General features: G+C 37.1%; 1 protein-coding gene across 1 annotated transcript; it reads left to right on the top strand.

Moving 5' to 3' along the window:
• The first annotated feature begins 3,815 nt into the window (after positions 1–3,815).
• Positions 3,816–12,152, top strand: LOC125845257 (uncharacterized). Its single transcript, XM_049524728.1, has 5 exons — positions 3,816–4,186; positions 9,937–10,061; positions 10,282–10,596; positions 10,689–10,858; positions 11,537–12,152. Exons 1-5 carry the CDS (start codon positions 3,893–3,895, stop codon positions 11,920–11,922), a joined length of 1,290 nt encoding a protein of 429 aa, XP_049380685.1. The 5' UTR covers positions 3,816–3,892; the 3' UTR covers positions 11,923–12,152.
• Positions 12,153–12,473: the final 321 nt, after the last annotated feature.

Here is a 12,473-nt window from a genome sequence, read left to right as displayed (position 1 = left end):
GATTACACTTCAAAACTCTCACCAGGTGCCGATACTTAATCAAAGAAATGTCTTCAAGAATATGTTTTTAACTAACATTGTGTATGGTTTTGTAGGTACTGTAATGCAATTTTTCTCTAATGAAAATTATGCTAATACAAGCGAGAACAATAATTCAAGAAGACAAGCAAGGACAACCAAAGCTCAACTAAACCTTGCTTGTCTTCTTGAATCATTGTTCTCGCTTGTATTAACATATCTTCATTAGAGAAAAATTGCATTACAGTATCTACAAAACCATACACAATGTTAGTTAAAAAATCAGTCAGGTTATTGTCTTCCCTAAAAAGTGTGTATTATTACCACCTCCTTCTCTTTTAAGATCTCCTGAATGCATCATATGTTCATTGATATGCCCTATGGAATTTCTGAGATTCCATCTAAAATCTTTTTCATAATTAAGGAATCGGTTTCATAACTTATGCTTCTAAACAACTTAAGGTGCATGAGAAGAACTATTCAACTGATGACCTCGAGCTTGCATCAATAGTATTTGTCGTAAAGATTTGGAGACATTACTTGTATGGTGTTCACGTAGATGTGTTCACAGACCATAAGAGCCTTCCGTATCTGTTCACACAGAAGGAGTTGAATCTTTGCCAGATGAGATGACTTGAGTTCCTCAAAGACTATGATATGAATGTGCTTTACCATCCTTACGCCGCGGCTTATATAGGTGAATCCATGGAAGGCCATCATTGAAATAGTCTTTTTTAGCTTAGCCCACAACAATGTATAAATGTATATGGTGGGTGGCTCAAGAGAATTACTTAACTTACGGAATATAATAGGGGAATCTAAATATACAACTATGTTATATACGATCTAGAGTGATAGCAAAAACATTACGATGATATTAAAGAGTAAGGGGAAAAAGATCTAAAAACAAAGATCTTTTTCCTAAAATTCCCCTTTCCTTCACTTAATATCATACTTCGTTTCAATGAATATTCACTTTAGATTGCTTAGTCCATCTCATTATTAATTCATTGTTAAAACAATTTGAATATAAGAATTTTTNTAGTTCCTATACCTGTCATGCTCCTTGGATTATTTACAAGTGGTATTCAAGCTCTTATTTTTGCAACTTTAGCCGCGGCTTATATAGGTGAATCCATGGAGGGCCATCATTGAAATAGTCTTTTTTAGCTTAGCCCACAGCAATGTATAAATGTATATGGTGGGTGGCTCAAGAGAATTACTTAACTTACGGAATAGAATAGGGGAATCTAAATATACAACTATGCTATATACGATCTAGAGTGATAGCAAAAACATTACGATGATATTAAAGAGTAAGGGGAAAAAGATCTAAAAACAAAGATCTTTTTCCTAAAATCCCCCTTTCCTTCACTTAATATCATACTTCGTTTCAATGAATATTCACTTTAGATTGCTTAGTCCATCTCATTATTAATTCATTGTTAAAACAATTTGAATATAAGAATTTTTGTCAATAATTCTTGTTGTATAGGTTTACAACGTGTTTTTTTTTGAAAACGTGGACTTGTATCATAACATGGATATCTATTTATTGGAATATAGTATAACATGTGATTTCCACCGAACATAAAGGAAAAAACTCTTATGCCCGCAGAAACATGATATATGGATATATCAATTCTAGCAATTTTCAAATAGATCAGGATCTAAGATTATTCTCAACACAATAATCAAATCATCTTTGAATGCTTTAACCTCAGCTTCTAAAGCATCACATAAATCAAACTTCTCTCCTTCAGCAAATACCAAGTCACTCTATCTCTCACACAAAAGGCCTTAGAACTGCATTAAATAATGTATTTACTAGATCCATCAGTGTTGCACTTATAACTTCGTGCAAGAGGGCACACCCATCTAACAACTTTTCAAGAAATAATAGAAGTATAAGATTTCAGAAATTGAACAATCTGAGGCCTAAAGTTAGGCACCTTAACAAGTCAAGGTTATCTAGAAGCAGTCATTAGATAAATGTTTCTACTTATCTCTCTCCATGACATTATTGGACATTCTTCCTCCATGCTTTGGACATTTCTTTTTCCAAGCTTTGTAATATTTCTTTTTTTCCAAATTTGTGTAATGATTAATATTGGAAGAGTTATAATCAATGGCCTCAATTTAATAACCCAATCAACACTCCATCATTTATCTAGGGTTTGTTTAAGTTGAATAAAAGGACTATGTATCTCAGCTGCACCTGCAAACGTTATTCATAAAGACTTAGAATTAGTGCAAGACATAAAAAGGTGGTCAAAGACATCTTGTATTGAGTTTGAGCAGCAACAATATTCCATAGAATTTGTTTTTTTTTATATATACAAAAACCTCTCCTATAGAAATTCTTTGAAACCGCATCCTCCATAATAGAAAAGATATTCTTAATGGAATACCATTTTCTCATATGTTCATAATGCCCAACTGGTTCCTTTCCCTTTGTTTAATCATGTTTCAAGCACTACCCACTGTAAATTTCCCTTTGCTATTTGCCATCCACCAAGGTTCGTCTTTTTTTTCCTGACAACTTCATAATTCCCATGACATCAACCACATGATCACATACTTCCTTGTTTTGTCATCATAGTCATGTTCCATGATCTGATGGACATCTTCATATCCTTTTGTTGATCCATGTGTAATAGGTAACACATAGTGCAGAATACCTAGTTATGTCCAATTATCATACCATAGACTAGCATGATCCCCCTCTAGGTTTCCACCATATCTCTTGATCTATCTTATCTCTGGCTTGTAGCATTAACTTTCATACTTGAGATCTACCATTTCATTCAACAATTTGTGGCCTATGTCTTTTGCAATGCTTGTTCCATAGGAAATTAGCCCATAAAGACTTCTTGGTTCTGAAACTCCACCAAAGTTTGACAAATAGTGTCTGTGAAACATCAAACATAGACCTAAACCCTATCTCTCCTTCTCTAGGTTGACAAATGTCTTCCCAAGCCACCCAATACTTTGCTCTTCCTTCCTCTTTAAAATTTTATAATTTTTTTGCAAAAACTCTATGGATGTCATAAATGATACAATTAGGAGGTGTGATAGCATAGAGCATATATATTGACATACTTTGCAAAACATGATTAATAAACACAATTTTCCCTCTAAAAGATAATAATTTACCCTTCCAAGCTGTAACTTATTTTGAATTTTTTAAATCAAAATCAGCAAAGCCAGTTTTACTTTTCTTGGCATGTCCTATAGGACAACCAAGATAAGTTAAAGGAAACTTACCTTTCAATAATCAATTATCTCTTCTACTATCTTCACTGACTTAGTAGCAACCTTACTAAACATCTAGAAAAGGCCTTTCTCCTTATTAATCTTCTTGCCTGACTGATTTTCATATTCTTGCAATACTTGAATTATCATTAAAAGAGAATTCTTTTTTGTTGATGCAAGGATAATAGTATCGTCTGCACAAGCAAGATAATTTGACTTGTCATTCCATTTTGGTATTATTATAATCTATTTTTCTAATTTATTTTTATATTCAACTTTTTTATATTATCGTGACACACACGTGTATCGCACGTATTCTAAACTAGTAATAATGATGCTCGTAAGGGCATGGTTGAGTGGTGAATCTCCCATCTGAAAGATTTGAAATCGATTCGAGACTCAGATATGAGCTCATGGTATGAAGCTTGTCTAATGTGATTTACATCTTGGCAAGTTATTGCACTATTCCCAATAATAGTAGAAAATATGTTTTTTCTTTAAAAAAAAAGATAAAAAGGAAAACGAAAAAAGTTGAAGTCGAAGCTGCTGGTGTAGACCAGCCGACGGCCCCATATATACTCAGTGGGGAGCTTCACTTGTTGAATTGGTAGAGAATTGCATGATGGGTGACAAAGAAATCCCCAAAAAACAAGCTGCGAATGGGTCGAAGAACAAGAAGAAGAAGAAGAGAGGTGGTTCAAAGAAGAGAATGACATCTGAACAGACTTCGGCATACAATTGTGTGAGTGAATGGGTTTTCTTGGACCGCCCTCATTTACCCAATACTGACGATTTTTCCATTCCCTGGAATCAACCCAAAGAGAAGTTAGTCTTTGAATTGCATTCTCATTCTATTCATAGTGATGGCTTCTTATCACCTTCCAAGCTCGTCGAAAGAGCCCATCAAAATGGGGTCAGTACCCTTTTTCTCCCCTTAAATGTATATTCTTTTATTTTCCTCAAATTCTATGTGAATGGAGTGAGATTAACCTTTACTTAGTTTGAGATTGAGGAATGGTTTTATTTTTGTTGTAGTGTAATTCTATTGATTGGTGTCTGTGCATTTATTCTTTCTAGTAGATTGTATTTACTAGACCTTGAGAAACTGAGATTATTAGGAGATTAAGGATATGATGGTGCTCAAACCCGGACTAGTGACAGACCCATCCGGGTCTGGGGAGTTAGAGTGTACGCAGACCTTACCACTACTCTGTGGAGATAGAGGCTGTTTCCATGAGTACTTCATAGAATATGTATTAGGTAACTATCTCTGACTATGACAGACGCCAGTAAACAGGGACATGTCCAAGTAACATTCTTTTGCTTCTGTTATGTGAGGGTTGTTGAGAGAGCCAATTTACTTTCCAAGAAAATTCAGTCATCATACCATGCCTAAAGTTAAATTCTGGCTAGCCTGGATCACCTCAGGTCAACTGTCTGTCATTTTCGTAGTTCTTTTCCAGACGAAAAGGTACAAGTTTTATTGGTAAGTACAAGGAGGTATTGTGTTGATACAGGGGAAGTTTTTCTTGTACAGATTGAAGGAGTACACAAGATCTATCGAAAAGGCACAATCAGCTACGGCGTTCTTATACCAAACGAAACGACTCTTACGACATTTACACTTCCCAGAGGACATATGTTCTTTCTTTCAGCAGATGCATCTGCTGTTTTTTTCCAGCCAAATGGTCCATAGCATTCTGATGGGTACTGCATTCCCTAGCTGCTTGCAGCTGGTTAAAGCGTCTGAATGCTTCCAAGTTTATACCCAATGTACTCCAAAGTTATTTTGGAACATTGACCATAGCTGCACCAATGATTAGAGTGTAACAAAAGATGATTGACAGATGCCAATGCTTCTCACATATGTAGCACCTACTGCTAACCTCTATAAATTATCCTTGGTTAAACAAGCTTTGTGTGCTGCAGTTCAAGTGAAACATGCTTCCCTAGGTGCAATGGTCCTCCAAATCCATCTTCCAGGGCCAGTTTTCAATGCATATTCCATGCCCAACATGAATTCTTATAGCCTGCTTTGACTGTATAATTATCATCTTTTCTTCCTCTCTGGCATTTATGCACTCATAAATAACACAAGAGGGGATGAATTGGTTATGTCAGATTTTCGCCTAAGTGATGAACCAGGTTACATTATCTGTTCCACCCTGATATCTTATTAGAAACGAAGACAATGTAAAAGTAGCAACACCATATTCTTACATGGAAAACACCTGGCTCACAAGGGGTAAAAACCACGTTCTGCACCTCTTCAGATTTGTCCCAACCCACTAAAACAATGATCCTCAAACACTTATTCAGATTACAAGTACTTGCAACCTAGTATCTAACTCTAATCCCTATATCAACAATCTACACAGACTGTTGAACCCTCTTCAAGTTATCCCCAATTTGAAGTTGAAGTATATTTATATAAATAAACAATACTTTGGTTTTTTTTTTTGAACTTGGTAAGGTTGTATTATATCACAAAACAGTACATGGGTTGTACTGAAACCTTATATACAAAAGCTCCAAATTCTTACTGCTCTATGGCTAAAGTCTAAAACATCAATTACAGAGACGGTATCATTTGAGTATAACTGATTACACCAAAAACATAATAGCAAAATGCAGTTGAGCTGCACTTTCTGCACACTGTTTTCTATGCTCTCAAAACACCTAGAGTTCCTCTCTTTCCATATTGCCCACCATATTGAAGCAGGGATAAGTCTCCATCTGCCTCTGTCTTTTGCCAGTACTCCTGCTTCCTCCCAGCTCTTTAAAGCCTCAGAAACTTTCCCAGGCATAGTCCAGGAGATGCCTTTGTGACTCAAAATAATCCTCCATACTTTTAGGAAAGTACAACTCAATTTAACTTCGTAATATAAGGTGACTAGAAAAGAAGACCGTAAGACATATTACTATGAAACAGGTTCTTCAATCTGGTTCGTACTTCGTTGTATCAGGTTGCACTTGAATAGCCAATCAGAACTCTCTCAAATATGCTCTTGCTTATTTGCTTACATTTTGCCTTTTCTCTCAGTATAAGTGCATAAGTGTTTTTGTGGAAGGATCTGCATGTATAGTCTTTTGTTTTGCTTCCCAGTTCCCAGTTCCCAGTTCCCAGTTCCCAGTTCAACATGAACTCTTGCACGATAAGGACTACCTCTTTGCTTGGATGCATGAGTCTATACGTCTGTCGACTCTTGTCTTGAATATACATTGTATAGACTTCCAGATCTTTTCACCATGAGACTCCTTCATCGAGATGGACTTTGTATACTGAAACATGTATATTCTTCCTGGTTCATGAACTTGTTCCACATCTTTGTCTTATGGGCCATTGAATTGTTTCGGCAGATAACATTTTGTCAATCATCATAACATACTAAAGCCAATAAATTTCCCCTTTTTGATGATGATGAACTTATGTCCCTCGTGTTCTGTGCTTAACCTGTTTCAATCAGTTCAAAGTCCAAGCAAGGCATCAGAAGAAACACTAAGATAAACCAGGTTATTCTAATGGGTTATAAATATTACAAAGTAGATACACTCCCCTCTCCCCCCCTTTGGCATCATAAAAAATCTTGTTGGCATCATAAAAAATCTTGTTCCATAAAAAATCTGAGTATCTGAATCAGCAATACTAAGCTCATAGTCTCTGGGGCTATCACATATACAATCAAAACAAAAACGAAAAAAAACCCAGTTAGACATCTCAAGAGATTTGAAAAGTCAAGTAGAACAACCAGAATGAAGGGAGAAAGCAGGATGTGTTTCCATTAATATCAGTTATATGACACCATATTCTTAAGCAAAAAGACAACAATTCATATTACTAAAAAAGTGAAGGATAATTGGCTACATATAGAAGGAAGGGGAAATGGGATGCTTAGCTGAGCTAGGCTAGTTTGGGGAGAAGGGGTCGATCGAGGGTTCTTTTGAAGCAGCTGACAGAGGCCCTGCAGGCTGGCAGAGTAAGTAGCCCTTTTCCTTGTGAAACTCAGCCTGCAGACTGACAATCTTAGCCTTAAGATCTGTCTACTCAATCTCCTAGGCACCATGAAGCATGGTGATGGCATCCTGATGAGCAACCCTTAGAGCCTCATTCTCAACATTCTTAGCTGCTAAGGCATCCCCCAGTCGCTGCAATGTAGCATTGGACCTCCTTGATGATGTAGGTACAACAACTTGGTTCACCACGCCTATCATATCCTTGGTCATTTGAAAATGCCAAACTCACACAGGTACCTGGAGATGCGCAAGAACAACCCCCATCCAAATTCCATGAGGCAGAACTTGCCCCTTCTTATCCTGCTGACTTACCCTGACCATATGCTGCAATATGAGCTGGGGAAGATCAATGGAAATCCCCGTGTCCAGCAATTCCATGAGAGTGAGATAAAAAAAAAGTTAGCCTCAGTCGTCTTCTTCTTTTGAGAGATCAACATCTTATGGACAACATCAAAGAACAATTTATGCAATTTCGACATTTCCTTTTTCTCCATTCTCTGATGCTCGTGGACATGGGTCTTGTTGGAGAACTTTTTACTGATGTCCAGGGAAGAGGGCAGGCCATCCAATGGTGGTCATTCATTCCTTACATAGAAATCCCACCCAGCATTAGGAACACCAAGAACCTGAGCTATCACCTGAGGAGTAATCTCAATTGGGGCACCCTAACATTGCTGGCAATAGACGTGGCAGTACCTTTGGTATTGATGTAGAACTCAGTGTGCTATGCCTTACACAACTTCCTCCTATGATCTCCTTGGAGGAACATGTTGCTCCAACCCTGAACAACTATTTTGGCAAGTAGCTCACCCATCTCAAGACCACCATATCCAGTAAACATACGACTCCTCAACACAGTTTGCCTCTTAAACTGGATCACCTTGGCAAGGTGAGGATCCACTTGGTCGCCCTTGTCATTCACAGAGTTGTCGATTTCTTCATCAGTGTCATTTTTCCCAACTCCCAAGTGACTCTGAGGAAGGCAGGCCTCCTCCTCTTCCTCACTATCAATTTTTGCATCCATCTGCTTGGACAAGACAGGAGTATTGGATGAAACCACATTTGGAAACCTGTTTCTTAGCAGTGAAGGAGGGATTTTTAGGAATAGCCACACTCTCTTTTCATTTTCCTTTGTGTATAAGCTTCCACCTCATCATCAGTCACCTCAATAGGAGTAGAAGTAGATGCAGCAGCCTTGGTCTTTGAGTGCCTGATGCATTTTCTAGATCACATGGTAGCCTGCAGAAGTGCCTCAGAATCCTTGCGTTTGCTTCTAGTTAAAGGGGTTCAATCATTAAATATACTGAACCCTACACTCTCCATACCTAGGAAACTTTCACATTTTGTACTCTCTTTGATGTTACCAATCCCACAAGTGACAGGAATTACCTCCTTTAGTGGTAGGTCATCCAACCATCTATCAAGTTGCTTTTCTGTATTGCAAACACTGACCACCTTTAGTCTGCACTTATCATTGAATTCATCCCGTAGGCTCCGTATATATTTCCATACAGATAGCCCATACTGTTTCCTCACCAGATTGATGCACCATTTGGATCCCTTAACATATTTAGTGATTATCACATCCATCAGTAATTCCTCTTTATTTCCTTAAATCTTCAATGCCATTTTGAAAGCAAACTTTTGTTCAGTAGATTGAGATTTTTAAATCCAAAACTTAATTGTCACTTGTGACTGTTCTATTTCAATAAGGGGTCGTTTGGTAGAGTGTATTAGAAGAAATAATGCATGCATTAGCTTTGTGTATTAGTAATACCTTGTTTGGTACATTTTTTTTAGCCGATGTATAACGATTGTGTACTGAGGTGTGTATTACTAATACATGGAATACATGGTATTAGTAATGCAAGGGGTTTTAATGCATGCATTCGCATGATTAAAGACCCAATTGCCCCTCAAAATCTTTTTTACATCTTTTCCACCATATTTGTGGAGGGTATCTTTGTAAATAAATATTTTTAAAAAAAAAATTATGCAATGCATGCTATTTTTAATATACTAAACCAAATAGCACATAAGAAATAATTTTTGCATAATTAATGCAAGCATAACTAATACAAGCATTGCTAATGCAAACATTACTAATACACTCTATTTAACATTATTCTTATACACCCTACCAAACGACCCCTAAATGCATCTTCCTTCCATCTTAATTTTCTTCTCACAGAAAATTTCACTTATTCTATCCAATTGCCTTTCCACTTTTTCCAGGCATAGGAAATGACATTAAGTGAGTAGGAATCCCCATCCAGCACACTAGTTATTGAAAAGCTAGTTCAGAGAATTAACTTATCCATTTTCAGGACTGTGGGAGGTGGCTTGCCGTTTGATCTCTTCGAAATGCTGGACAAAGTGAATTTATACCTTTATTTTGTTGAATAAGTTTTCAAGTGAGAAGCTACTAATCACAGGTAAAGAGGAACTCTACAACATTTGTAGGTGGGGGGAAAAGATCCAACATCAGTAAAACATTGTCACCTATTTCTTTTTGTATAAAATAAATCTGCTTTTGTGAGATTCTTTTTCTCATAATTAGTTGGCTAGGTTACCGTAACTGTGAGCTTTTTTTTTTGGACATGTAATTGCATATTGAGCAACTAATTGAGTGCAACTTGCTCATAACAGGTGAAGGTTCTTTCATTGACAGATCATGATACTCTATCTGGCATCCCCGAAGCACTGGAAGCAGCTAGTAGATTTGGCATTAAAATTATTCCTGGAGTTGAAATTAGTACAATGTTCACCCAAGGGTCAGTATTGATTTGACTTAATGGTTATACCTTTAAACAGGGCAAAGATATAGGAGTAGAACTTATTTTCTCTCTCTCTTCAGTGCTCTATGATGCCACGAGGTCTTCCTGAAATTTCTATTTTTGGTGTTCCATTACAAAATTGACGACACTGTTGATCCTGGAGATTTTTAAATCCTGTCATCACTCAACTGCAGAAATTTAAAGGTTCTCATTACAGGAGGGACTCTGCATCAGATGAACCAGTGCACATTCTTGCATACTACAGCAGTTGTGGACCAGCAAAATTTGATCAAGTGGACAAGTTCCTGAGTAGTATAAGGGATGGGCGTTTCCTCCGTGCGGAGAACATGATTTTAAAACTTAACAAACTGAAGTTGCCACTTAAGTGGGAGCAGGTAGCAAAAATTGCAGGAAAGGGAGTTGCTCCAGGGAGGCTGCATGTTGCCCGTGCTATGGTTGAAGCTGGCCATGTGGAGAATCTAAGACAGGCTTTTTCCCGATATCTTTATGACGGAGGACCTGCTTATGCTACGTAATTATCACTCTTTGGTTAGATTAAATATATAGCTAAGGTTATTTTTATTTCATTAAAGAGTTTGATGAAGAGTGTTTGCTGGGATACAGGGGAAGTGAGCCACTTTCAGAGGCGGCCGTCCAATTTATATGTGAGACAGGAGGTGTAGCAGTTTTGGCACATCCATGGGCATTAAAAGATCCAATTGCTGTTGTTAGAAGATTGAAAGAATTCGGGCTACATGGTATAGAGGCCTACAGGAGTGATGGAAAACTAGCAGGTACCAGAACTATTGCCCTAATGTTTACTACTACTACTTCAAATGATTTTTGTGAATATGTTACTTTTAAATGCATGCTTGAAAAAGTACCTCATTGTAATAATCTAATTGAAATATACCAAAAAGGGAATAATCGAATTGAAATTCTTGTGTCAATTATGATCCCTCTAACTTTTCACCTTCCCCTTTTTCTTCCACTGGCTGGATGTCAAGCCAGATGTGTTGATTTCATTAATTCTTCTGCTTTTATATATAAATGAAGGACTAATATTGACAGGTACGTAATGATACCAACAAGTTCTCAAAAAGAAAGTAAAATACTTGCAATTTCCCTAATTAAACATGAAACAGTTGATATATGACGGTGTTATTTCTCCCCATTTTTGGGGTATATAGAAGTCGTAGGCCAAAACTTTTTATGTTAAATAGTTGTGTTATTTTTTCCGTCTTTCTATTTAGAAGTCTGGTCTTGCAATGTAACTTACTGCCTTACTTTCTTTATTCTCTTGTGGAAGTCTTGTCCTCACCTCTTTCTCTTGTGTTCACCTCAATTATATCCACTAGAACCATAAATATAGTTGAACAAGTGATAGAAATATTCATTTACTCATACCCACTACCTTATCTGCAATCTTTGATCCGCCTCTAATTATATTCCGATCCACCTGTTATGAGCAGCATACAGTGACCTAGCAGATTCTTATGGTCTGCTGAAGCTTGGAGGTTCAGATTTCCATGGAAGAGGAGGGAAGCAGGAGTCTGAGGTCGGAAGTGTGAGCCTTCCAATGTTGGCTGTGCATGAGTTTCTGAAAGTGGCCCGCCCTATCTGGGGCAGAGCAATTAGTGAAATTCTGGAGAATTACATAAAATATCCGTCAGAAACGAACTTTCAACTTATTATGAGTTTTGGAAAGCCTAAAGTCTGCAAGGGCATTTCTCCTGCGAGTTGTCCCGGTGATTTTATGGGACAATGCTTGTCACTGTGGTTGACAAATGAGGAGACGCAGAATGCGGAATTTGAAGCCATCAAATTGAAGCTTGCAGCCATATCTACCAATCAATGATTAGGTTCTGCAGCGCGCGCTGCAATGAGGATATTCTTTTGCCATAATTTTGGGACACCATAGCTTCACATATCTATTTATCTAATATCTCTATCTATATTATTATAGTTGTCTTCACAGAAGAGAGGTGGTACATCGCTTGGGCAAGAAAAACTATTTATGGAGCAATGCAACTTTTTTGTATGACTATTTAGCTGTGTCTTTGCTTTAAATCTTTTTTACTTCTACCATGTTTTACCTATTTGATTTTGAAGAATCGTTGCACTTGCTTTTAAAAAAAAAACCCCACAAAACTTATCACAACACTTGGCCAAAAATGTCTGTAGACTTTCTTCTCCCAATAATACTCAAATAACCCAGTGTAATTTTCACAACGTGGGAGTTGAGTGTATGCATGTACAGAACTTGTTTACAATAGACCCTTAGTGCAAGAAAAAAACAGTCCAATGCTGATAATCAAACTGTAGAGGTCCAATGCTGATAATCAAACTGTAAAGGAAACCACAAATAATAACCAAACTTAAAGGACAAACAACTACAAGAGTAATACT

Source organism: Solanum stenotomum, chromosome 11 (genome assembly GCF_019186545.1).
Source record: "Solanum stenotomum isolate F172 chromosome 11, ASM1918654v1, whole genome shotgun sequence".
Classification (NCBI taxonomy): Eukaryota; Viridiplantae; Streptophyta; class Magnoliopsida; order Solanales; family Solanaceae; genus Solanum; species Solanum stenotomum.
The sequence above is the reverse complement of the archived record's forward strand: the minus strand, read 5'-3'. Positions and strand labels throughout refer to the sequence as shown.